At 40.6% G+C, this 26,804-nt stretch overlaps 1 protein-coding gene across 6 annotated transcripts in view; it reads left to right on the plus strand.

Moving 5' to 3' along the window:
- Window positions 1–26,804, plus strand: part of myo16 (myosin XVI) — a 108,766-nt gene that overhangs the window by 13,755 nt on the left and 68,207 nt on the right. For 4 of the 6 annotated variants that reach the window (XM_042426292.1, XM_042426291.1, XM_042426295.1 and 1 more), the window contains exons 2-4: window positions 13,447–13,716; window positions 24,587–24,657; window positions 25,411–25,554. In XM_042426292.1, coding sequence (XP_042282226.1) covers window positions 13,482–13,716; window positions 24,587–24,657; window positions 25,411–25,554 — 450 coding nt within the window. In that variant the 5' untranslated portion in view covers window positions 13,447–13,481. Of the gene's footprint in view, window positions 1–7,169; window positions 7,588–13,446; window positions 13,717–24,586; window positions 24,658–25,410; window positions 25,555–26,804 lie in introns of those variants that run through there. The other 2 variants (XR_006098783.1, XM_042426290.1) reach the window with 2 other exon arrangements.

Raw genomic sequence — 26,804 nt, forward strand, 5'->3', positions numbered from 1 at the left:
CTGTGAGTCACAGATACAGTATGAGTTTCAGTGTGTGCCAGGCAGCGGTCACGGTTTTCGTTCCTAGTCAGCCGAGAACAGAGCAAGGTGAGAGGAGGACGTCTCTCTGTACTGAGTGGTGCGCTCGTTGGGAGCTGCACACAAGCAGGACCGCGCTGCTCTTTTGTTTGTCTGGTTATTGATTGTCTCTGGCTAAAGCTTGCAGACATCCTTTATGTTCCCATGTTGTCCATTGTGCCAGCTGCTTGGAGCTGGGAGCCTGGGGTGAGAGATAGACAAAGGCAGAGAAAGAGATGGACTCGCTTCCAATTTAAGGGATTCTGAAGTTGACGAGAGGAGGGCAGGGAAGGTGATTTAGAGGGAAAAACAGAAACATAATTATTGGCAGAAAGTGAGGCATTCAGCATGAGAACACGTGAAAAGTAGCAGTTTCACATGAAAAAATCAGTGTTTCTTTGATGCTGTTCGGTGGTCACAGGACGTCTGGGAGGGGCTCTATGTGAGCCGAGCAACCCCTAACATTTTCTCAGCTTGTTTCTCTGATAATTAAAGATCCAGACATCCGATGACTAAAATCCTTCATCCAGTTGCAAGATATACTTAAAAATGACCAAGATCTAAAAAGTTTATCGTTAAAATGTGGCTTAAAACTGAATAAATTTATGACAGTTTCTGGCAGACAGCTACAATGCCTATGTATTATCTTTATGTGTATACTCTTTGGTAGAGGCCATTATGGCGGAATACCACAATGCTGATGCCCCCTTTACCAAAGAGTATAAGTGCACAAGATGATAATCATCTTATGTGAATGAAAGGGACCGTTACCTTGATTAAAATTACGGATTTCACTGGGTTTGAAAATTGTTGGAAACATTTGGAATAATGTAAGTACACAACTGAAAAAAGTATATAACATACTGTAGGTCTAGTCGTTTTTAGACATTTTAATGTGGAATAGTTACATATTATAGCTTTAATTGACAAATTCTGCTCCATCTCTCACTGCCTTTGTCATGAACTAATTTACAGCATGTTGTTCATTTTGTAAATTATGGTCCCATTTAGAGTAAAATAGACAATAAAGCAGGGTATGCTTTAGGGCATGGCTATGTTGTGATTGACACATGACATCGCTACAATGGCAACAATGTTGGTTACGTACATTAGCATCGTATCCCCAGATTAGAATAGGAATGTTACATAGCTGACACTATGTATGTTTTCAGTTCATGAAAGTTAATTGTAAAATTTTGGTCGCTTAAAAATCTTGTTCAGCGTTCATTTGTACTAAAAGACCCTCTATGGAGTTGCTAGCCAAAATTAGCATTTGTATTAGCATTATCACAGTTAACCAAAGACTGTAAATGCACCGTGCTAACCAAGCTAGCAACTAGTGTCAGAGTAAGCTCCACAGTTTCATCCAAATATGGTCACCTCTGGCTCCAAAAATCCAAGATGGCGATGGTTGAAATGCAAACTGGAGGCTTCAAAATGGGAGTCCACAAACCAATGGGTGATGCCATGGTGGCTATGTCCATCATTTTTTTTACAGACTATGTACTCGACATTGCAGCTCCCTGCTAAACTGTCACTTGCCGCTGGTCTGCTGCTTGCTACCGTTAATTAAATAGCTATTATGTGGCAACATTTACAAGAAGTAAGTCAACGTTTAAAATGAAAACCCATCAATGAAAAGGAGGACAAAGCACATAAAAAAAGAAAGTTTGTGGAAATGGAAGTTTGAAGAGTTTCAAGAGGCTGACTACAGTAACTGTTTTGATGCTGAAGCTGTGGTGATGAGTTGTTCTGTGTTTTGCCAGTAAACCAAAGACAAGAACAGAAACAACTTCTATTTCTGGATTTGTAAGTAGGAATATTGTTAGCCATAAGATCCTGGTCTGTCTGCCTTTGGTCATGAAGTGAATAATGCAGATTTAATTCCAATCTATGTGCACTTGAGCAAGAGACATAAATGTCTGTTTGATAGAGTGGAGTTTCTCAGTGCTGAGCATCATACAGAGAAGCTTTAAAATCCTTGCAGGCAACGATCCACCTTGGAATTGGCTAATATAGCTGCTAGACTCCTAACTTATAAATTATTAATATTAATCAGTAATGCCTGCTGTTAAATTTAAACCTGTACTGAGCTCCAGTTTTGGAGGCCAAATAGTTGGATTACAATGTAATCCAGCCCACATAGTGATACTCATTAAACTGATTTCAGACATGCAAACAGAGGTCTGTGGACTGTAGCTGTTTTTATGTAATTCATTCATTTTTAATGATCAAAAATCTCTGACAAAGATCCTATTGAGTTCATTGAGAACATTATGTTCATTATTGCAAATTCCTTTATGCTGTTTACAATCTTTGCTTGTAATAGACATCTGTAAAATTTGCTTCAGTCTTAAATGTCTTCTTTGTGGGTAATGCTTCTGTATTCCTGCTGCTGTGCCTGTGCTTGAGTGCAGGCTAGCAGCTTATGTTGTGCATGTTGCCTTCTAGTATCTCGAATCCATCCCTAGTCAATGAAGTTGCTTATTTGTGCTCTACCAGGTAACTTTCAAAGAAAAGAGTGGATGAAAGAGGCTTCTGTGCATTTTATTTATTCATGAATCTTTTTTTTTTTTTGGTTTCTGCTGTGCTAAGGAGCATTGTATGCTTTGATAGGACACCTCACTTTCCATCTCAGCCCTGCCAATTAAACACTGTCTAAGAACAGGGATGGAAGAAACACTAAATCAACCTTCTAATCCTGTGTAACAAACTTGTGTGCAGCTGGTGCAAAATACATCAGCGCGTCACTCCCATAATCTCGAGAGCATGTCAAGAAAACCAGCATGACATCAGCACCAGAGACCAGTCAGAGGGCCGAGCTCTTTTAACCACCCAGTCATTAGCTTAAATACATATTACACTTGAGCAGTTAAATATGACTCACCTTTAAATCAGCCACCATCAAAATGTTGTCGGTCTTTGTATTGCCAAAGGATATTTGTTCTTTTTTTTTTAGAATACCGTTTCAGTTGCATTTGGTCATAAATATTTAATTCCTACAAATAGTTCTTGTACATTTTGATTACTCTCTCCCTGAGTAGCGAGAGAATATCCACCCGGGTGTAACTCATCTGGTAGCCCATTTGTCAACACCCTTGTTGATGCTTGGCTGCTCACAGTGAAACCTCGTTATTACATATTCTAACATATCTTTAACTAATCCTTGAAGATAATGATCATGTGGCCAAAAGATGAGGTTAAATATGCTGACTATACTTGTGTGTGTATTAAGGTAACTAACAGTTTGAAGATACTGAAGATACTGAGCTCAGGTGTCAGATTAACGAGGTCTGAAGTAGAGCTGCAATGATTAGTCAATCAGTTGCCACCTATTAAATTAACTGCCAACAGTTTTGATAATCGATTAATAGTTTTGAGTCATTTTTTAATAAAGACATGTCCAAATTCTCTGATTCCAGCTTCTCAAATGTGAGTATTTTCCGCATTTTTTAGTCTTCTTTGACAGTAAAAGATATCTTCAGGTTGTAGACTGTTGGACGGGTCAAAAGAAGACATTTGAGGACGTCACCTCGGGCTTTGAGAAACGGTGATCGACATTTTTCACCACACATTTTATGGACCAAACAGTCGATCAATTACTCAAGAACATAACAGTCAGATTAATCAATAATGAAAATAATCATTAGTTGCAGCTCTAGTCTGTGATTCAGAAAATTCACTTAGATTTGATACATTACGGCGGTGTTATGATTTAATACATGGCCTTAGAAGGTGCCTGTTCCATTTCCAATTTGTTAAAACCTAATAAATGTAGAAAATCTCACATCAAGTTTCACATAAAGAACATCTGTGATTTAAAAAAATAAACAAAGACCATTTCAGAATGTTTCATCAGTAGGATAAACAACAAAAACAACAGCAGGGCTTTTGCCACGTAAAAATAAAACCTGATATAGTGACAAAAACACAAGCTGTCACCTCCTCAGTTAAACAACAACAATAAACATAGTAAATCATAAAATTCACTGTATATTAAATGGGGAACCTTGTGTGGAACAACATGATACTATATGCAGTATTGTTATGCTCCTAAAATCAATATAGCTGTTGGAAAATCATATTACTTTGACCATGCAAGTATAGAGGAGAGGGGTTAAGATATAGACAGAAGGAGGGAAGGTAGATAATGTAATCTAGTGAATAGAAAGGCACTGGATTCATTTAAATGCTGGTGTGTGTTTGTGTGAATTTCTCATTAACAAGAGCTTGTAATCACATAGACTAGTGGACGATTGGGATGAGAAGGATTTTTTTTGTTTCTGGTAGATTCACTATGCTTTTTTGCTCAGGAAGCTTTATTGTGCGTGTGGATGCATTCGCAAAGTTCTGTATTTGCATGGCGACATTAAGTCATCCATAATACATGCAAATAGTATTCACAGTTGAAAATTTGGCTGGTAAAATAAATATTTATTTGTGTAAATATATCACATATGATGAATAATTAATCCAAAGAGATCTCTTTTCATATTTAATGCATCACCCCCAAACTTTCCAAGTGCCTTTGGCTTTGTCGTAATTGGGAACATATCCTGCATCAGACATCCTGCATTATTAGTGTCAGTTACCAGATCACACACGAGCCCGCATACAAGCATGCACACTATCGGGTGTGGTAACCATAGAAATCATGACGGAAACACAGTCGCTGTACTGATTGACACCTGAGGGTGATGATGGCAGAATGACAGCTGTGTCAAACAGAGAGAAATTTGTCATCTCCTGTGGGATAAAAGCTGTTATAATGAGTTTGTCACTGCTGTATGGAAGCAGGGAGGCGCAAAACAGCCAAATACAGCATATGTTTTTTGTACAGTATGGGCTATCAGTCATTACATTGAAGCTGATACTATACAAACATGTGCAGATGTGTGTGTATATATTTATATATATGTATAGAGTTGCACATATTCAGAAAATGGATTAAAGACATTGAGAAGTTGATGCGTAAATTGTCGAGTGAGTGTTTTCTTTCAACTTGCATTAAAAAAGCTTGTAATAGCTTCATTTTTTCTTTTAACAGAGAGATTTAAATATCTCTCATATATAATGAAGCCTTTTTCTTCACTCTATCCGCACTCTCTCCGCGCGCCTCGCTGTGTTTTGGTACTTGACCTAATTGTTGCTCTAGAGAGGTATCGGGACGTGACTCCAACCCACTATCAGGTAGATGTTACGCCAAGCGATGACTCGACTCGTCTTATAGCACAATGTTTCACATTTAGCCTAGACCTCGTGTCACCTTTTTGTCCCAGCGTTCTAGCACGTCACCGCTCCCTGATACAGCATGTTACATATCTATCGCTGCAGGCAGAGATAGCAAGATTTCGAACGAGCCATTAATGTTTCATGACATTCGGATGGAAAAGCGTGACATTTTCTTGTCAGATCTCCCGCTGTGAGGTCTGGATGTCACGGGTAAAGTGTTAATGGGGAAGTCATTGTGTTATCCTTGATCAAAAAATACTACACTACTTAGCAAGCCAGGGGTGGCAGAGCTGTGCATGTGCAATCTGCCGGTGATATTTAGCAACGTGACTTATTTAGTGTTAATTGTAACCTTTGCAAGCAGTCAGAAACACAAGCACACACACACACGCATACACACACACCCAAATCTGGAATATTATTTTACTCAGGTAGATGTTGGAGCAGTTGTTCCGGTAGAGTTTTGCAGAAGATGCAGCGCACTGTTTCTGTGACCTGATTTCCTATGACAGGAATTACTCGAGCATCCAGTCTGACACAAATACACACACACCAACACACACACACATCCATTTCCCTTTCAAGCTCGCTCTGCTGCTCCTCCATGTTCACTATACTGTCACAAAATGAACCTCACCTGCTTCTCACGTTCTTTTCATCCCAATCTCCACATGTTATCTTCCCATGTTTGACAGCAATGGGACATCATATACTAGCTTAAAATCTCCCACATAAAATACAGCATGCTCTATATCCTACAGATGTGTGGGTACCGTGGCACAGATTTTTCTAAAAATGTGTGTCACAATCCTGCTTTTAGTCATACACTGCACAGCCTGTTAAGCATTTCTACGCTCATCCATATTGTGTGTCTTCAGTCTGTCTTGCTATTTCACGTTTTCTCTTTAGTCTGCTGTTTTTTTTTTCTTCTCTCTCTCTCTGCTTCTCTCTCCCATCTCTTTCTTCCTCCCTCACACCCCCCCCCCCCCCCTGCCCTCCCCACCTCGCAAATCCTCTTTTTAATGCAAAGCTTAGGTATTCATACATGCAAATGAGCCGTAAAGCACAAAATCACAGAGATTGCCCCACAGACACACTGACACTGCAAGCACAGTGCACATTGCATCACTTACTGTAACACTTGCTGTGTGTTGGAGCATGATAAACGCATGATGGAGCGTGTGGTCTCAAAACCCTGCCGTTCTAGTTAACTCTATCTATAAGTTGTTAATTTGTGGCCGGCTCAAGACAATTGATGAGCACTTAACCTGCACCAAAAGCACCGCACTGCAGCAGCTTCTCTCTCTCTCTCTCTTTCTCTCTCTCTCTTTAGCTGTCCTTCTACACAGTTTAACAGTTCCCTCTCTCTCTCTCTCTCTCTCCCTGTCTATTGCCATCTCCTGATTATTTTTCTTTCTCTTGCTCCCCCTGCTGTATCTGCATTTCCACCATTTTCTATTCCTATCTCTATCCTCCTGTTTTCTCCAGTGACCTCCCTTGCTCTCCCTCCCTCGCTCTCCTTATCTGTGTTGCTCTCTTTCTTTGTGTTATATCTACAGTGTGAGGAGGCACAATTAATCCCACCCCCCCAAAAAACACCCCTTTTTTTTCTTCCTTTGGCTCAGAAGGTAGGGGATTGTCCAAAGAAGTGTGCATCTGTATGAGTCACTGTGTATGTGTGTGTGTGTGTGCGTGTGATAGAAGGAGACTGGTAGGGGGTGTGTAAGGAGGTGAAGAGCATTGCGTCATCGGGGGTGTGTTGAGCGGGAGGTGGGCTGAGCCGGCTGTCAATCAGTGACGTGAGTGTAGCACGTGCGTCGGTCATGGCTGGGAAGACGTTGTGCGACGGTTATCTGGCTGTAGGCGAGGAGAGCTAGAAAGAGCCGCAGCTCCCTTGCCGACGGGTTGACCGAGGGAGTGAATGTCTGTGTATGTGCGGGTGTGTGTGTGTGTGTGTGTGTGTGAGAGAGTCTGAGTCTGTGCGCATGTACATGCCGCCCGGGCTGCAACTGGAGCTGCTACCGCTGCTGCTGCCGCTGCTGCTGCTGCTGGTGAATAATGCAGACAGGGGAACGGAGTTTGGATAGCATGCAGGGAGCCAGATTAATAATGCATCTTGCCGGGTTACAAGCTCTGCATTAGTTAGTTTTGCTGGAACCTGTAGCTGCCTACTGTCTGCCTACCTGACTTACTGACTCCTCTCCTACCTTTTTGCCTGCCACTGCCAGCCTTTTCTACCTGACTGGCGGACTGTCTGACTTATTCAGAAAATGTCTCACTACCACTTCATCAAATGCTGTAAGTAGCCACTTAGCATCTCTTTATCTGTGCATACATGTGTGTGTGTGTGTGTGTGTGTGTGTGTGTGCACGCGCAAGTGTACTTGAACATGCCTCAGCCATGGGTGTGTGCCTGTTGTATTACCACTTACTGTATGTGCAGGGTGTCATATACTGTGTGGGTTTACATGCTCAAGAATTCTGGTCACCTGCTGCCGACACAGCATCACAATGTAAACTTCAAATGGGTATTTGTGTGTGTGTATGTGTGTGTGTGTGTGTGCAGTAAGTGGGTGTGTGTGAGCTTGCTGCAGAGAGCTGCTGCAAATGTGTGAAGCTGACCGGTGAATGCGGCAGGTACGTAGCAGCAGAGGGAAAGAAAGATAAAACAGAGCCACAAAGATGCAGATCCCATGAGCGTCTGGCATATTCATAACACACTGACAGACTGACTGAGAGAGAAAGTCATTTCAGAGGGAGAAGGACAGATGGAGAGAAACTGAGGGTGATTTTTAGAGGAGCGTTGGAGAGAGCGAGGGAACGGCAGGGTTGGGAAATGGAAAAGGAGGTGAGGATAGGATGAGTGACATGTGAAGGATGTGGCCAAGTGGTGGGAAGAGTGGTGAGGAGACTTGGTGGAGGAATGAGGGAGAGTGATGCTACTTTGAGAGGTAAGAGCAAGGAAGGAGGAGAGGAAAGAAGGAGAATAAAGGAGGACAAATAAGATAATTCATTGATAGAGGTAATAAAGGCAGTCAGAAAGTCTCTCCTTGATTCTGAGAACCCTACTTGTCTCCCCTTACTACATATATTTATCTAGCCATATCCTGTATGTTTATGGTATCTGCAGCTCAAAGTCTGTGTGTGTGTGTGTGTGTGTGTGCTATTTTCAAATTTACAAGCTCCTGCAGTGCTGTCAGTGTTATTAGCTGGAGCCTGCATGGGATGTTTCACATTCAATCAATAACTGATAGCCAGGAGATGGGTTAAAAAGATGTCTCTCTTTAACACTGTATCTCTTCTCAAATCCATTTAGCCCTTGTTTCCCATTTGACTCCTTGTCCTACTGTCCTCTCCCACTCTCATTCACATTCCATGTTTCTGCGTAGAGGAATTCATCACACAGCAGCAAACGTCAGTATTACTTTTGTATGTCGGTTTAGAGCAGACATTATGTCATCCTGTGGTTTTTCCATCCAACTATTGAGTGAATTTTGTGCAAAGCTTTTGAAATAAATTTGAAAAATGAACTAGTAATGATGTGTGTTTTCATCAGCTAGTTCATTTACATACTATATTCATGTGAAAAATGGGAAACTGAAGTATGTATCGATCGAGGGAAAATTCTTATTGATCTTTCCTGTCAGCTAATGTCGGCTATATTTGATGTTTCCATCTGAAAAACTGAAGCCAAAGAAATGCTCCTGGCAATGTTCTGTCTATGACAAGTCACGAGGGACAGACTTTGTATTCACAATATGTCACAGCTAAAGCCACAAGTGAACTGCCGGGCAGTTCAAGTGGAAGTTAAAGTGCAGTCGTAGTGCACTAAGCTTACATCATTATTTATTTAAGAGTACATTTGTATCACTTTATCTTTACTGATAGGATATGCTTTACTTCAGGGTGTTCAGCTGGTCTTGATAGATAATTTTTTAAAAATCCAGTATCCAGTACATAATGTTTTGTGTGTGAGTCGTGTCAGCATCAATATGCCATGTTATGTGACGTCTGTCATGTGCAGGGAGTTTATGGGTTGACGCGACTATACCCTTGAACGCAGGGTGACAGAGAGTGTGAAGGATATAAGTGGCAAAACCAAAGAAAAGACAACAACAGAGTCAAGACAGAGATGGAGACAGAGAAAGAGATGCTTTGTAAATGCAACCCATCCACATTTTGTGTTGTGTAAGAGACAGAGCTATTGCGCTTTATGATATCGGCTACCTTATGTGACTTGTACTACAAGAGAGGTATAAAAAACGGCCTTGTTCTGGCAAAGCTGTCTCTAATCACACTCACAGTTTACCATTAAACCTTTAATAGATCTTTAATAGATGGGATGGCAATGTCGGTTGGTGATGGCAGTGAAATTTTGATGGTCCCCAGAGGATGAAGCCTGTTTACTTTGATGATCCCCTGACTTCTCCTCTAGCGCCACCATGAGGTCGACATTTTTGTTTTTTTTTAGTGAAATGTCTCAATATCTATGGGATGGATTGCCATGAAATTTGGTACAGATATCCCTACTGACTTTTTCTCTAGTGCCATCATGAGGTCAAAATTTCAATTTGTCCAACGCTTTGGTTTATCTATCTAACAGTTTGCTCACCTTTTACAATGAAAAAGACAGCCTCACAGAGCCATTAGCATGGCTGTTGACTTTTAGTCTTGTTTGTACCCACTTCCACACACCTACTGAGTTATGTACTCACAATAAATCCATGGCCATTAGACTGACACATTGGCCAAAGCTGGTCATCTGGGGTGTGCATATATGATATATATATACACTCACTGGCCACTTCATTGGGTACACCTGTGCAATCTAATGCAATCCAATACATCAACTCTGCCATAAATTCTACATTTACAAAGCTTGTACATTTTCAGTTTTTGTTGACATTGTCAGAAAGGTAATAATTCTACTTTATGTTTATTATTGAGGTCGTAGTGGCTGGCGGTGGTGTACTGGAGTGCATTATACTGAATGGTGTTCGTAATATTTTGTCCACCCCATTAACATACATGAGGGAAGCAAAATGTTAGGAACACTTTTCAATACAATGCACTTAGTACATCACCACCACCCACTACAAGCTCAATAATAAACATAAAGTAGAATTAGTATAACATATACCAGTGCACCCACTGTAAAAGGAGTCTTTGAACCCAGACTGAACACACAAAAGTGACATATTAGAAAGGGCTGCAAGTGTATGAGTAGAAGGGGAAAAAAAGGAGGCAATAACACAGGGCTGAGGAAGCTGGACTATAGAGAGATGGAGTGGCATTATATTGAAAAAGGCAGTAGGTTGAGTGTGTTTTTGAGTTTGTATGTGTTTGTTTGCTCAATCTGCAGCCAAGTTCCTAGAAAAAAAATAAAGTAGACACCTGGCATGAACAGTGTAATAATGACCCCCGTGGTGTGGAATGTGAACACAAAAGAATGGTTTTTTTTACATGTCTAACCAGAGCAGATGGCACTGGTGTATTGTGCAGGAGGTGTGTGTGTGTGTGTGTGTGTGTGTGTATGTGTGGCAAATAGGGGTGGAGGGGGCAGGTGTTTGAATGAATGTGTAGATGTATATCAAGCAGAACAAAGCACAAAGAGACACATCAGCTTCATTTGTCTGCCTGGACAGCATTGTGTCTCTCTGATAAAGATCTAGTCCAAACACACCTCAGTGCCTACAGATGAGAAACGGCAGTGTATAGGATTGACACAAAGTAGCAACAGTCCACTCATGTCTGTTACTGACATTTTGCTTTTCACTCTTGAGTGTTCAAAGACCTTTTGTATGTCGCTCTCTGCATATGCAAAGAGTTAAAGAGAGATGAGAAAGAGACAGAGGGGTGTGTGTGGAAAACATGGGGACAACATGTAATACTTCAAAGGTGTCCCGCTAACAATACTTTTCCACCTGACGAGCAGAGCGACGTGTGCTCAGTTACATAAAGAAAAAGATGAAATACTGAGACAGAGACGTAGAGACTCATTCAAAGAGATCAATGGAGAGACAAACTTAAAAATTAAACAAAGTGGGCACAAAAGGACAAGAGCAACAAAGGCGCAACAAAGTTGAGTTTGATCAAAGAATGCGTAGGACTTAGAGACAGCAGGGCCAAAGAGAGTCTGTGAGTCAGAAAGACAAACACAACATTCACTCTGTCTCTGCTTAGACATCTTCTTCTTCATGTTCTGCTTGTCCTCTGGGCTGGCTGTGACCTGAATTTGTCAAATTGTCAATGCCATCAATGCCAGATTGTGCACTTGGTATATGAACGTATACACACAAAGTTCCTCCATTGATGTGTGTACTTTGACTTAAAGGACTAGCATGTAGGATTTAGTGGCATCTAGCGGTGAGGTTACAGATTGCAACCAGCTGCGTACCCCTCCTCCTCCCCTTCCAAGCATGTAGGAGAACCTGTGGTGGCCACGAAACTTGTGAAAAATGTGAAACGCCCTCTCTAGGGCCAGTTTTGGGTTGTCTGTTCTGGGCTACTGTAGAACATGGTGGTACAACATGTCGGGCTTCGTCAAAGAGGATCCGCTCCTTATGTAGATATAAAGGGCTCATTCTAAGGCAACAAAAACACAACACCGCTCCGCTAGATGCCACTGAATTCTACACACTGCACCTTTAACCCTTACCTCAAATAACTTATGTAATACATTTTTCATTCGTTAAGTGTGTACTTTTACCTGTGCACAGTCAGTGAATCTGCAGTCTGCTGACTACACAAGCAGTACTGTACATCCTAATCATCCAAGCAGACCATAATAGGTTTAGCTGCTGCTGCGCGATCAGATCTGTTTGGCGAAGTTCCACTGAGAGACTATGAGATAGAGATTATGCAGAGTCAGGAGAATCACTACACATTATCGGGATAGGAGAACCAAAACACAAAATGCTGTGATGCTTCTCTCAACTGGCCCCGGGGCCAACAGACACAGCAAATATCCTTTACAGTAAATATGCTAAATGATTGCCCACACACACACACACAACTGGGTAAGCTGCATGCAAAAAACAGACACAAAAACACACATGAATGCACACAAAACAAAACAAGAGATATTCAAACACAGTTCAGCCTGGAGGTAAAGCTCACAGGTTTATTGTGGTTTATGATCTGAGCCTTGTGTTGTTAGCTCAGTATCAACTTGTATTAGAGTAAACACTTGGGATGAAAGTGTTTTCACTGATTAACCCATCTGTCTTCCTCGTTCTTGCCATTGCATGGACAGCTTGCCACCAGAACTTAAAGCAACATTATGCAACTATTTTACCTTAAAATAACAGCTTCAAAATCATTTTGATGGCTGACTTATAGGGAATAGGGGACAATGGCCTCTTTCATTCCCACTCCACGCCCCCGAACGCCTGTTCTGGCACTATGTAAGGTGGGTTGAGCAGGTATGATCAGTAGTTACCTGGATGTAACTCCAGTTCTGTGAGTACATGCGGATTGGTCCTCAGCTAATAAGCAACAGCTGGCTCGCCTGATGAGCCCTTTGGTGAATTACAATCACTTGTTATCTTGTCAATATGTAACTATATCGTTATCAATAGAACTAATATACATACTAGCAGCCACCGGACTGTATTTTCAGCGGTGTGTGAAGATGATGTGGATCGTAATGTAAGTCAGTCAGTATAATGCTAGCTGTTAGCAACTACATTTTAGCACACAGCTGCTATGGATTCAGATGTTGACGATCACGGAAATAAGATCAGCCAGAAGCACAGTTAGAGATGTCACAACAGTAACCCTGTGTCTAGACCGTCTGCATGTCTACACAGGAGGCGTTCAGGTTTCCTGTGTAGACACAGACGCAGCACTCACTGCTGCTGCTGCTCTGCTAAACGTGCTGCTCATGCTACGCTTGCGATCTAGACGTTGCATAAGTGTTGAAATCTGCTTCCCTTTAAATGGTGTTCCTTCATGTTATAATAGTGCGATACCCTCACTGCTCATATTTCAACAGAATTAAATGCACCAGCGTCCTGTAATTACCACTTGTGGCAGCAGAGGCTGCTGTTGCTGCTGCTAAGCAGAAGTTATATAGTCTTGCTTTAAATGGAAACAATTCATGTATAAATAAATTACATGTATTTATTTGTCTTGCTGTCTCTCTCTGTCTTACCAGGTTGTTTCCAGCTATGTAATGTCTTTCGTCAGAACATGGAGATAGACCAGTGTCTGCTGGAGTCTCTCCCCATTGGCCAGCGCCAGCGGCTGGTCAGGAGGATGCGCTGTGACCAAATAAGGGCATACTACGAAAGGGAAAAGAGCCTTCAGCGCCAGCAGGGTGGAATCAAGGTCCGAGCCCCACCCAACCACCGCAAGAAGCACCGCGTTCGCTTTAGCCTCGCCGATGTCATACAGGATGCCATCATTCGCCATGACGACAAAGAAGGTGTGTGTTTGTAGGTGTATGTCTGTTTGTCGTTGTGTGCAGAGATAGTAGTGTGTGTGGATGTGTACACAGTAAACATTTGAGGGTGAGCGCAGGATACCAGATTTGCAGTGTTGGCACACCTACAGTATATTGTCTGTCACAACCTGTTAAATTTTCTGACACACATACACAGCAGTGGGACAAAACAGTGCTGCTGTCTGCAGGTCACACGATTTGTTCTGCTGGAAACTTGCCACTCAACTAGGAGAACTGAGTGGAGCTCTTATCCTTATACAAACAGCTCTCAATGACAAAATAATGTAGTAGATATGACAGTGCCTGCTGTTGTAAGCAAACTGTTATTCCACAGAATGGCTGTCACTTTTTTTCTTGGAGTCTAGGTAAAAGAGGCCCATTGGCTTTTTGTCCATTGTCACCTTCACCATTCAGTGCCAGAGTCAAGGGATGCCAAAAGTAACAAAATGCCAATAGTAACAATAGAGCATATGACACAGCTTTTGTGTAAGTCTTTCTGTAAACTAGTGCTACATACTATAATATAATAGGTCACTTGCTTGGTTGTTTGACCTGGCTGACAGCCACAAACAGTATAGTTTGCAGGATTGATATAAAATTGTTCACAGTTCCAGTTGTGATTTATAGTATATAGTATATTTGGTGGTGCAATTAAAAGCAGACACAAGTAATTAAAAATATTTGATGAACCTTCCCCATTTGCCCTTAAAAAATTATTTTAAAAGTCTTTGTGTTTGTTACTGCATTTGTGTGGAGTGCTCTTCATGTTCATTTATATATCCATTGTCAGACTCGTCATCGGGGGGATCTATTGACAGTTGAGCAAAACTGTTAGAGCTTTTCTCAGGCAGACAGTAAATCATATTTGCCTTCGGGCTTGGGGTTTAAGCAGGACTGCACCTTGCTCCCAGTAAAGACTTTCAAATACTCACGCTGTTTTTGTAAGATCAGATAGTGAATAAACTCATAAGATTCAAGAGGTCTTCACACTTCATTTTAAAGGGCATTGATTTTCATCCAATCTTACCGTGTTTCTTTTTGTCTATGCCAATCATTTGCCAGTCATTTATGCAGCTGTCCGGGTGTATCTGTGTCAGTTCTACTAGCTGTCTTTGCAGGTCACTGTGTTAATCTCTGCTCCCTGGCTGCCAGTGAGGTTCAGCTGGGGTCTGTGGGAGCAGCTGGTGTGCCATTGCAACAGCCAGACTAAAACCAGGGTTCCTTGGCTTGGCATGAATCAGACCTGCTACCCCTCTGTCTAATGCCTACCTACCAGCCATGGCACTGAACTGGTACCAGGCTACTGTTTGCTTTGCTATGGGAAGACCTCTCGACCTTTGAATGTTATTCAAGGCAAGAACTGGATCTGGATTAAAGAAATAGTAGACTCGTGTACAGCAGTCCCTGCATAAGGGACAGATTCACTTCTAACAGATAAGTTGAGTCAAGGGACTGCTTGAAAGCTTAATGATCTATTCATGTAATGTTGGCCTGTCTGCATTACTTTGTCTAGGTCTTTGTGAGGCCTTGTGGGGTCTATCCAAAACCACTTTTAGGTAATACTGGGGTTGGGTAGGTCAGCACTTGCTACATCTGGACAATGGTTCTTGAGCATTCAAGAGGTGCTCATGTGCAGAATGATAGGTTTTTCTCACCATTGCTGCCTTGAGTTAGCCTCTTTTTGTACAGAGTGATAGGATTTGCCTCAGGCTTGGACCCTCCCCAGAGTAATGTGTGAACATTTCTGGATCTTTTCCTCTCACTACAGAAGTATTTTAAGAAAAGAGGGAATATGTAAACAGCGAGAGCCTGGGGGTTAATCTGGTGGATAGGGGTAAAAGTGCAACTGAAAGGGATTTGCAGTTGTAACTCATTGACAATTCCAGTGTAACTAAATCTCTCGTCTAGAAAGTAGACCTCAACAGAAATATTAAAGAGCATACATTAGTGCTGATTTCCTCTTTATAAATGATTCAGGCAGTTTCACCACATCTATATCAGATACAACGACCAGAAAAATTGGATATCTTGATTAAGTTATGCTCTCGATATTATTGTTAAAGATCAACACATTTTAAGAATATTTTGAAAATACTTTGATTAATAATTTGTGTCTTATATAGTTTTTCCACAAAAAAGTTCAAGTACCTAGTTAGACATTCTTGAAAATACATCAACTCCTTCTCTCTCATTAAAAAATCCTGAATCTATGAATGTGCAAATAAACTTAATTTCAATAGTTTAAGTGTTTCCACTTCACACTTGTGTAAGTTGCATATTGGAAAACTGTTGGCTCCAAACCAGTTGTGATACCAAAAATCACGCTTGTAGATACACGCCTTAAACTCAGATTAAAGGTAAGCACAGAGAAAACTTTCCCCTTTCAGCAGATGAACGTGAAGCCTTTTAGCGTCAAACCCTGCACATACATCATTCTGCACAGTGAAGCTCAAACATCTAAGTGAGGTAACAACAAGCAAAACACATTTTTGAGTGGAGTGGCACTTTAAATATCTCATGGGTCCCTTCAAGTGTGAAGTGTGAAATGAGACTGCTAGACTGTGTCAATAGAGTGTTAGAGGCCAACAAAAATCAACGCCTCTTTGCTGATAGACAATGATATCTTTAACATTGCAATTATCTCGAATGAACTGTGCATGTCTCAACTTGATTAGTTTTCACATTTTTAGCGTGTCCCCAGATGGTGCTGATTGATGAAAAAAAATTGATGGAAAGACATTTTGATGACTCATCATTATTAAGAAGTGAGTGTGCAAGAGAGAAAATGAGAGATTAGCTAAATGAGACTCGGGGAGAAAACGACTAAAGAAACAAAGAGGCTGGGAAGAAATAGATTGACAGAGATAGAAAGAGAGAAAGTGAACCCTTGTTATGTTCTAATTAAAGCCTGATTTTAGCGAGCTGGCTTCAGGATTAGATTCATGGATGCAGAAGCTCAGTATGCTGACAAGGCAGCAAACATACACTGTCATACAAGGATTTATTTTCTTATCGGTTTGCTTGGACTGGAAATAAGAGCAAGGAGAATGAGATGAGGAGAAGCAGAGTAAAAGAGGAAAGGATGAACACAATGGGAAAACTGGCAAAAGAAAGAAATCAAAAGGCAGCAGGAAAGAAACATCCAGTCCGGGAGGATACTGTACCGTAGCGTTAAGGTGAAAAAAGAGCACACAACCATATAGTAAAATAGAGGCATGCCATACCTCATCTTCCTTCTTTTTTCCTATCTGACATATGCAAACATCTGGCTCACTTGCCTGGTGACATTTGGTGAAATTGCTTTTCCCAAACCTATCTCTTAACTTCATCAAAGTGAGACACAAGTGGAATGGCAGCAGCTGTTGCCCTTACAGCTATGGAACTTACAATCAATTTTTGTTATGTCTTCCCTTTTCAACAGAATAATGATATGAAGTATGACATTTTGGTGTCTGTGGTTCTTACTGAGGTGACAATTCCTGGTAAAACAAACAAAAATTCAAAGCAGCAATTAAGTTAAATTTAAAATGACTGTATTTTTAAGGAGAGGAGTTTTCCTAAGTTATCTAATGGTAATGAGACATTTGTTATTGACAGTATAAAGCTGACTATTACCATCACCTGTTTCCAGTAACTTGTTTGCGTCCTGAGCCCTCTGATGCATCTTTTGTATAAATATATTAAACCATCTGACATTGTTTAGTTTCTTGGTTTATTATCATGGAGTTCTTGTGTATTCGTGTGTGTGTATATGTGTGCATGTGCGTGTATGGTTGCCTCTAGAGTGTCTGTCAAACCGTTTGTCAGTCCAATATTTTGGTCCAGAGTGAAATATCTTGACAGCCTTTGGATTCATAGTCATGAAAGACATTCACAGCCCCCACAGAATGAATTTTTTTATCCCCTGACTTTTTATCTAGCACAGTCCTCAGATCACACATCAAGTTTTTTCCCACTGACACTAAAGGTCATCCATACTATCCAATCACAAACACTTCCAATTTTCTTAATGGGGATGCTGTACCAAGCCAGCAGCAGTGCTGATGGGAATTGCACCCAGTCACTGCGGTAATGCGGGAGTGCTTCTTCCCCCGTGCCTGTATTGTGTGTGTGTGTATGTGTGTGTGAGAGAGAGTGAGTGCTTATTATGCGTCAAGAGGTTAAGATATCCTGGCACTTTATGGAAGTGTAATTACTGTATGTGTGCATGCACATACACAAAGAGTTGTCTGAATAGCCACCTACCATTATTGATCAGTATGTATAGATCCATCCTGCAGGCGCAGAACAGTGACTCACAGACTCTGAGTAGTTCTTCATAGAGAGGAAGGGAGGCAGCAGAAGTCATAGTAATAACTTCCAGTCTTGTGTGGTGTTTTGGTAGCCTGGTGTCGCCAGACTAATTCGCTAATAAAACATGAGTTTTGCAGATTCGTCTGGTTCCCAGGCCAGTGTTTTGGAGCTCTGCTTTACACATAATTCATAAAATTAAATTATAGCATTGCTATAATTGCTATATATCCACATAGCACCTTTAAATCATTTTTGTTGATGCAGTCCCTACTAGGGATCAGTGTCATGGAGCTTCTGAAAAATCTGATTTTCAGGAACCTCAAACTGGCCTTTGTCCTGGAAAATCAAGAGCCTAAATAACTCAAAACTGTATGACAAGGTGGCACTACTCCTCATATTCATTTTAGTCCTCAGTATTGGATGAACCCAAATCAATATTTATATGTTCATACTGTACATTTATATAATTTGTCTCAATCTCAATTTAGTATTGCATCAGGATAAAACAAATCATCATTTTCCTGTGAACAGAAACACTTCCAGTAGCCTTTCTTGTCTATGTGGAGAAGAACTATATAATCCTAAAATTACTTCGACCTTCTATTTTCCACATGTGGCTGTTCTCACAGCCAGTTTTCGACACGAAAGGAAATTCAGTTAAATCCTGCACAAAGGGAGCACTAGTCTGTTACTGTCCTGCAATGAATTTCATGTCTTTCAGTCTCTGTCAGTCAGATAATGTGTGAAGAGTGCATGCAGATTAAGGTAAGACTGTATCTTTCTCTACATTCTGTTATATGCTGTGTGTTTTTCAAAGGAAATGATATTCCCTAGACACCTGTTGTAGTTTTGGTGGACGTGTTGGACAGCACCACAGCTGAAGTGGAAAATCAATGTACCACTCAGTATCCTGTGCTGTAGTCTGAACCTAAAGACATTTAGCTGTCTGTTATTTATCAGTCAGCTGGCTGTCACCACCTCACATCTATCCAACACTCAGGTGTCCTCTTCAGTGGAGAAAACATGTCACACTGTTACTGCAAGCCACTTGAGATTATATATATATATAATCTCCCCAAATGATAAAACATAAACCAGAGAGGGAAGTGAAGAAAAAGAGAAATACGAATGTGATATTTCTCTGCAGTAGAGCATGCTGGGATTAAAGGAATGTCAGACACCTATCATGTTTTTGACAGAACGGGGCCCAGGCCTACAGACATGGTAGAAAAAGATGTCTTGATATCTTTTGCCGGAATCCAATTTAAAACCTTACGATTCTGCTAAAGCAGGGAGCACTTTAATGTAAAATACATCATCGTCCAGCATATTAACACTTTTCACTGGCAGTGTAGTTTATCTGAGCTCATGATGTTAAACCTTTGGTTCACTTGATGACTCTGCAGCGCTTCTTTTAGAGGTTTGGTGGTAGCTAATGAGCGGCTCAGCTGCAGCACATTACACAGCATGTAAATGTACTTGCAAATGTCACTTCGGTTTGGTTGGATGCTGGTGTGGTCCTTACTCTTCAATACCATTACTAACAGCTGTCTGTCCATGTCATGTAGGCTAAGGGCACAAGTTTGTTTACTTTGTCTCTTTCCTCATTCCCTACGGTGTAACACCAGCAATCTGGTAGCCTGCCAGCTGCTGTCAACCGAACTCAAGACAGCAACATGTCCTTCCTGCTGGCTGAGACAAAACGAATATTTCTGATCTTAAGACCTTTTTTCTTCCTTTTATAATAATAAAAATATATAACAATACATTAAACAAATAAATTGACCATTTTTTTTGACTGCGTGTATTTGCTGTAAAGGTATTGTATGGTTACAGAGACTGAAATCCATAAAGTGTGCCTGAACAAGTGCATATGAGATGCATGGCCCAACTTACAGAACACATCATAAGATTATCTGCATTTAGAGTTCAGTATTATTGGAAAACTGTGCAATATCTTTTTTCATCAGGATAGAAACAAAGGAAAAATTTCGTAGCTCATTTCAGAAACATGGGGCAGTGAGGTGAGACTGGGCTTCTTGTGACTATGACTGTGTGATAAGGACTGAAGAGACAGATGCATTTATAAACGTGAGGGATTTGAACAGAATCTCATATTGAGCTGCCAAGGAATGACGCTTTACATGAGAGGAATATGTTTGGAAACTAGAGGAAGAAAATTGGCAATACTTCAGTGAAGTGACACTATGGAGCATGCATTAAAGGGATCTTATCAAATTCATGGAACATCACGGTCCAGTAAAATAAGGAAAAGCCGAAGAATCGAAAAGACAGGCTGATGATTACACAAGTACATTTAATCTTGCACTTAATCTGTAGAACATGCTCGTCCAGCATGTGCATTATTCAAGAAGTTCACATTCAACAAAAAATAGTGTTATTATCACTCATGACTTGCTGTGGAGGTAAGTAATATTTCTCTCTTAGAGATAGATGTTGTATTCAGGTCTTACCTGAACACACAGGCGGAATGAATTAATGAATGAATGACAGCAGCATAGATGTTGAGGCCAGCAGAAGATTCATTAAGAATCTGACAGCTCTTTTATAGCTTTATGTAATATTACCTTGTTAAAATGTAGAGCTGTGGAGAAATTTTGCACTTATTTCATAGTAAAGGAGGGCCAGTGAAGTCTTTAAGGTTGGGTTTATCACAGAATGGATATATACAGTAGGTACCTGCAGTAGGGCATCTAGTTCGATCTAGCAGTTGAGTCAGTCTATACCTTATTTAGGCTTCTTGCTCTTGTCCTCTTATGCTCTCTCTCTCTCTCTCGTTTCCACACTCCCTACCAGTTCCCATCTGGTTGCCATGGAAACTACACATATGTCTCTAACAGCTGTTTTGCAATTTTCCACAAAATGACAGCCAATTTAGATTTGCTCCTACTCTCCATTTCCCTATCAGCCTCTTGATAAAGACACACGTGCACGCATGCACACACACATGCCAACACATGCAACCAAAGCTTGAGATCATAGCATATAGCATAGCATAGCATACAATCCAACACCAACTGACATAAAGATTTAGTATAGAGAAAAAAATGGCATATAGCTGCTTTACTGTACTTGTGTATATCATTCAGTGGACATAAATCTCCATGATGACCAGTGTTGCTTTTCACTTTTATCTACATTACTGCACAGATAAACATTGTCATTCTTTAAACCTACAGCACCACCTAAATACACTTTTAACACTCTAAATAAAGCTCTTAATCAGGTACTTTCCCCTTGTTTACAAATGTTCATGAGTTATTACTTTTTTTAGTTTACCACTGAATAAACTGTATGATATAATGACACCTTTATTTTACTATAGAATTGGCACTCCAGCCTGTCCCTATGGTGTTTATCACCTTAAACCAATCAGTTTGGTTGACTGAACTGCCATGTTGTCGTTAGGAAGAAAATAGTCATTTATATCCATTCAACTTTCTGAGTGGCTTTACCCTCTTTGTTAAAATCTTTTTGACTCATACACTAGTTGGAATTGCTGAGAGCAGGGCCTGTATTCATCCTAAGGCTAAAAATAAGGGGCATGTCAGTCCTAACATTTAGACTCCTGTGTACGTTTTTGGTGTAAGAGTAATTCACAATTAATAAATAAAAAATAATATCGACTAGTTTGAGTTAGAGATAGTCTAGAGGACTCCCAAGACTCACAATCAGTCAGCTACTGCCGGCGCTTTGACTTATTCCATCAGTTTTTTGGAAAATACAACAATAATGAACCTTTTAAAAATATATTTGGATGGATGACAAATTAATAAAGATCCAGTCAGCTCATCAACAAGTCAGAACAATTCAATCACATTGAAGACGATGGTCTGTCTGGAAACACTGTAAAAGTGTTGTTTGTAGCGCTGATGAACTTGAAATATATGAATAATAGTTGAATTATCCATCAAAAACAAATCCAACAAAAAACTCTTCAGACTCTACTTTGTCCTGCCACTTAGGAGGACGTCTAGTGGTGACAGAAAATGCTTTGTGAAAATAGCCCCAGATTTACATTGTCAAGCTTTGAGATAACTTACACTGATCTTAAAAGGAAATAGTTTGAAATGTAAATCTATGTACAGTATAGTTTACCGCACTCCCTCCGTACTCCACACAGTAGAAACTTGGGCCTCCTACACAGACTGCAACAGTGGTTGGTCATCACGAATCTGCCAATAGTACAACAGTACTATTGATTCCTTTTCACAACATTCCCAGGCAGACGCTTTGTTTTTTTCTTTTACTGCCTCAGGGTCAATTTGTAGTTCTTGACCTTCGACCTCTCTTTAGACACATTCAATAATGTGCCATAAAACTCAGACAGGTTCTTCTGTCAAGATCTAACACTAACAGGCTCTAACTGATAGGAGGTTTTGCAGACCAGAAAATGTCTTAATTACTGACTGACTATCTTTTTGGTCACTGTTTATTATTCTTTAGCAGCAATCATGCTGACGTCTCGCCTGCTTAAAGATTTCACATTCACTAATGAGCAGCCCTGTGATATAAGACAGGAAAGCTAGAGCATTATCTATTCCCTGGTAGCTACTTAAGCATTAGATAAGCCTTAATTGGAGGTTTACAGTCCTGAGCCCCTACAGTATGTTGAGGAGATTGAAGATAATTGTGCTGATTGACTCCAAGGTTGGCCAGTTTGTTTCTACTCAACCATTTAAAGGCCATTAAGCTCTGAGGGCCATTAGACAAATGGGAAAATATCTGTGTACTGTACAGTATGTGTTTGGTCAGTTTAGTATGTGTGCACGTTAGGTTCTGAAATGATTTGGCAGTTAATTATTTAGGTAGTTTACAGAAAATGAACTGGTGACAATTGTGATAATTTATACATATGAAACTAATAAAAAAATCTCTTCATATCTTTGTAAATAGAATCTCTTTCGGTATTTGACTGTTACAGACAAGATAAGCAATTCGTTAACCTCAATTCAGGCTCTGATGACGATGATGATGGACAATTATTTTTACATTTCTCAGAGTAAAATATTGAATTCAAATAGTTTGAATGATGAAGTGCAGCCCTAATGTGTACATGGGGTTGAGGGTGCAATCGCATTCATGACTGCGTGCACATTGGACATGGTCATGTTTGTTTGAGAATTTAAATGTGTACATGATTCCAGCAAATCAAACTTATATACAGTAGATACATACATATACACATTTTGGTGGCTACAGTTTATGGTGCTGTTGAAATATATTGTTAAATTATTGGTCAACTTATATGGGTGTTTCAATGGCTGCTGCCAATATTTATATATATATATATTTATATATAAAATGCCAATATAACACAAAATTGATGAATTTAAATGAACATTTATCACTAATGTTATTGTCTGCATTGTCTCTGTTTAGATCTGCACTCTGTCTGCAGTGCACTTATTTCAAATAAGGAATTTAAGTCTTACTGTTTTCTCTCAGGTAACGTTACATCCAGCATTGGCACGTTACCCACTGATGTCTGCCTGTAATATATGGTCTTCTAATGTATGTTTATTAGTGGTTATTTTGTATATTATGACAAGCACAGGATTACAGACCAGCATCTATGGTAAAACGTACTTGCTGTGTGTGTGTGTGTGTGTGTCTGTGTGTGTGGGTGCATGCCTGTGTGTGTGGGCTGGATGAAGTTATTCAAGCAAGTCTGTCAAGATAATGACCCTTTTAAGTAAAATGACCTCATGGGGGTCATCAACAGGGTTCATTAGATGGAATTATCACCACAGTAATTACCATGGTTACTGTCTTCAGAGCCATTGGCTTTGCTTAAAGACTTCAGTATGTGTGTGTGTGTGTGTATGTGTGGTGTGTGTGTGTGTAGGGATTGCGTGACAGTGGTGGCTGTTTTGCTGGTATAAGGTCTTCCAGAGTTTAGTGAGTATCCATCTAGTGCTGTCAGTGTTGGTGGGATCACATATGTCCAAACCACAGTACTCCACTTCCCTCTCTTGTTTGTCCATCCCACTCTATTTATCTGTCACACACTCCAGTACACACACACACATGCTCACTGTTTCCCTCTGCATTCTCATTCATTTTTTTGTAGATGTTGAATAAAAATTATATCAGCGGTATAACAAAAATCACTGTGACCTTGTTTAGCCTACAACTGTCTGCTCATCTGCGTAAGGCTGACTGTGTGAACTCGTTTGTAATGGCTCGTGTTTTTTCATCAGTAGATCTGTGTCAGTGTGTGAGTGGGTGGTGCGGCTCACTGGAGCTCACAGTATGCAATGTGAACGTGTGTAATCGAGAGGCTTTCTGGGTTTGCTGCTGGAACAAGGAGCTAACAGACACACACAGAGCCTTAACACTGATGCAAACTGACATGTCAAGGACCGTTAGGACACTTGGCACATGTTGGTTTTGATAGGGAGTGGTGAAGATCAGTGTTTGTGTGTGCGTGTGTGTGACTGTTGTACATGCCCTGAGTGCCTCGTCTGTCTTCACATACAGCAGGTGTGAACTTATGGATGTAAGTAGATAACAGTCAAATATTTTTGTGTTGCAGTGTTGCGTCTCCTGAAGGAGGGAGCAGACCCTAACACTCCCATTTCTTCTGGTGGATCCTTGCTACATCTGGTAAGACACACACATACACACACACACAAGATTTCTGATAGTTGAAAGGGACATTGTACTGACGTGCGTACGTTTATTCCCTGGAGTTTACTCCAACTTGAACCATAAATGCAACATTATTAATCCCAACCCTTTCCAAATTCTAAGCCTAATTTTAGCCTTAACCATGAAATAAATTATTTTTATGGACCGTTTTTGTCCCCATAACACGATTAATAAGTGCAGACCCTCACATACTAAGTGGTGGTGTAAAAAGTAGTCAAATATCTCCTTTTCTTACTACAAGTAGAAAGATACAAAAATGCCACCTTCATTTTACTGAAAACGGTTCAGATAAATAAAATAGGAAATAATAACACTGAGGTAAAATTATAAAGTCTCACAAAATGGAAATTATAGAGTGCCGGGATGTCAGTGTGTTAAGTCCCAATGTGTGATCAGTACAGCACCCTATCAAGCTACATGTCACATCACGGTTGAGACCACATGTCTTTTTTTATTTGAATGAGGTAATCAGACAAGTTAGTCTGCCTGTCTTGTCCTGGGAGGTTGCTCATATTACACTACACATGGTGGAGAGAGGTCAGGAAGGAAGAGATGTGTCCGAGTACTGGACAAGTGCTGCACAATCACATTTTTCACATACATTAATTATTATGCCGTACTCACTAGATCACACATCTGTACTGTTTATAGTTAGTACTGCTTCAGAAAATATACATTTCTGCAGACTAATAATAATTACATCTACAGTGTGCTCGCCATGACAATGTGTTCGCGGCGGAGCTTCTGATCGAGCGAGGGCTGAACGTCAACCTGCAGGACGAAGACCTGTGGACAGCACTGCACATAGCGTGTGTGTGTGACCATGCGGACGTGGTGCTGCTTCTGCTGCTGGTGAGTCGAATCCATTTTTTATTCATAAAGCCCAATATCACAAATCATAAGCGCAAATTTCCCTCAAGGGGCTTTACAGTCTTTAGACCCTGGATTCACACACATTCCCTCGAGAAACACACATACAAACATAACCACACACTACATGGACGGAAGAGCTATTACATACTACAAATACACACACACACACACACACACAGGCAAACATTTTGGACATAGTTTTCTTGTTGATCTTTCCAATTCCAAGCGTGTCAGCTACAAATTAGATTAGTGTTTTGGAATGGCTTGGCATACGAGCTTCATGTTTCGAATTAGCTTTGAACCAGTGGCTGTATTCACATTAGTCATCCAGAATTTTCTCTCCAAGTGGAGCGTCCTTCATTGATGAGGGCTTTTGGATTACCAAGGGTCTGAAACACGACTTTCCATTCTTCCACAAACCCAGCTGAATCGCTGAAAATGAGGATATTTAGAAATTCGGCATTAGCATGATATCAAAGCGAGAGTCTGTTCCGTGGAGGATGTTTCCAGCTCGTCTCGGGTCTGTCTTGACAAGAGCTGTGGTTGTGCTGATTAGGTCCATAATGAGAGCAGGGCCAGCTGCAGGGGAGGGCATTCACATCAGGCCCAGTCACACAGTGGGCTGGGTCTGCTCTGCTGGTGTTGATTAGACCCGGGGAGGGTTGTCAGTAGTTCGGAACTCTGTAGAATCTTGTACAGCTTGGTTCTGCTGATTGGGTCCTGAGTGATTGCTGGTTTCCTATCTGTGGGGCAGGAAAGAGATGTTCCTGAGAGGAATGGATATGTTTGAAGAGCTGCCATCCAAAGGGTGTGCAGGGTGGATCTGTCAGCCTCTACTGACTGTATGACTGTTTGGCTCATGTGTTAGTCTTTTTGTATTTGCATGCTTTTAATTTCCCTGGAAGCAAAGATTAATGCAGGCTGCCTAGCTTGTAGAGCAGAGTATGATATAGATACGCCAAATATAATTTATGCAGCGAGCTATGCTTTCATTATAGGCAATACCATAAGAGAGAGAGAGAGAGAGAATGATTTAAGACTACTCCCTGGGAGGCAGTAACTAAATGTCTCCCATTCACCACCAAGACAGCACCAGTTTCTAGTAAATTAGGTCATATTTACACAGACCTCAGTCCTGTTGAAAGGGAGCAGGGGGTAAAGACAGAAAGAGGAAGACAATTTCAAAGAAATTGAAAATATCTGATTCAAACATTTTCCAGCTTACTGTA

The sequence above is a fragment of the Thunnus maccoyii genome, chromosome 11, assembly GCF_910596095.1.
Source record: "Thunnus maccoyii chromosome 11, fThuMac1.1, whole genome shotgun sequence".
NCBI classification, from domain to species: domain Eukaryota; kingdom Metazoa; phylum Chordata; class Actinopteri; order Scombriformes; family Scombridae; genus Thunnus; species Thunnus maccoyii.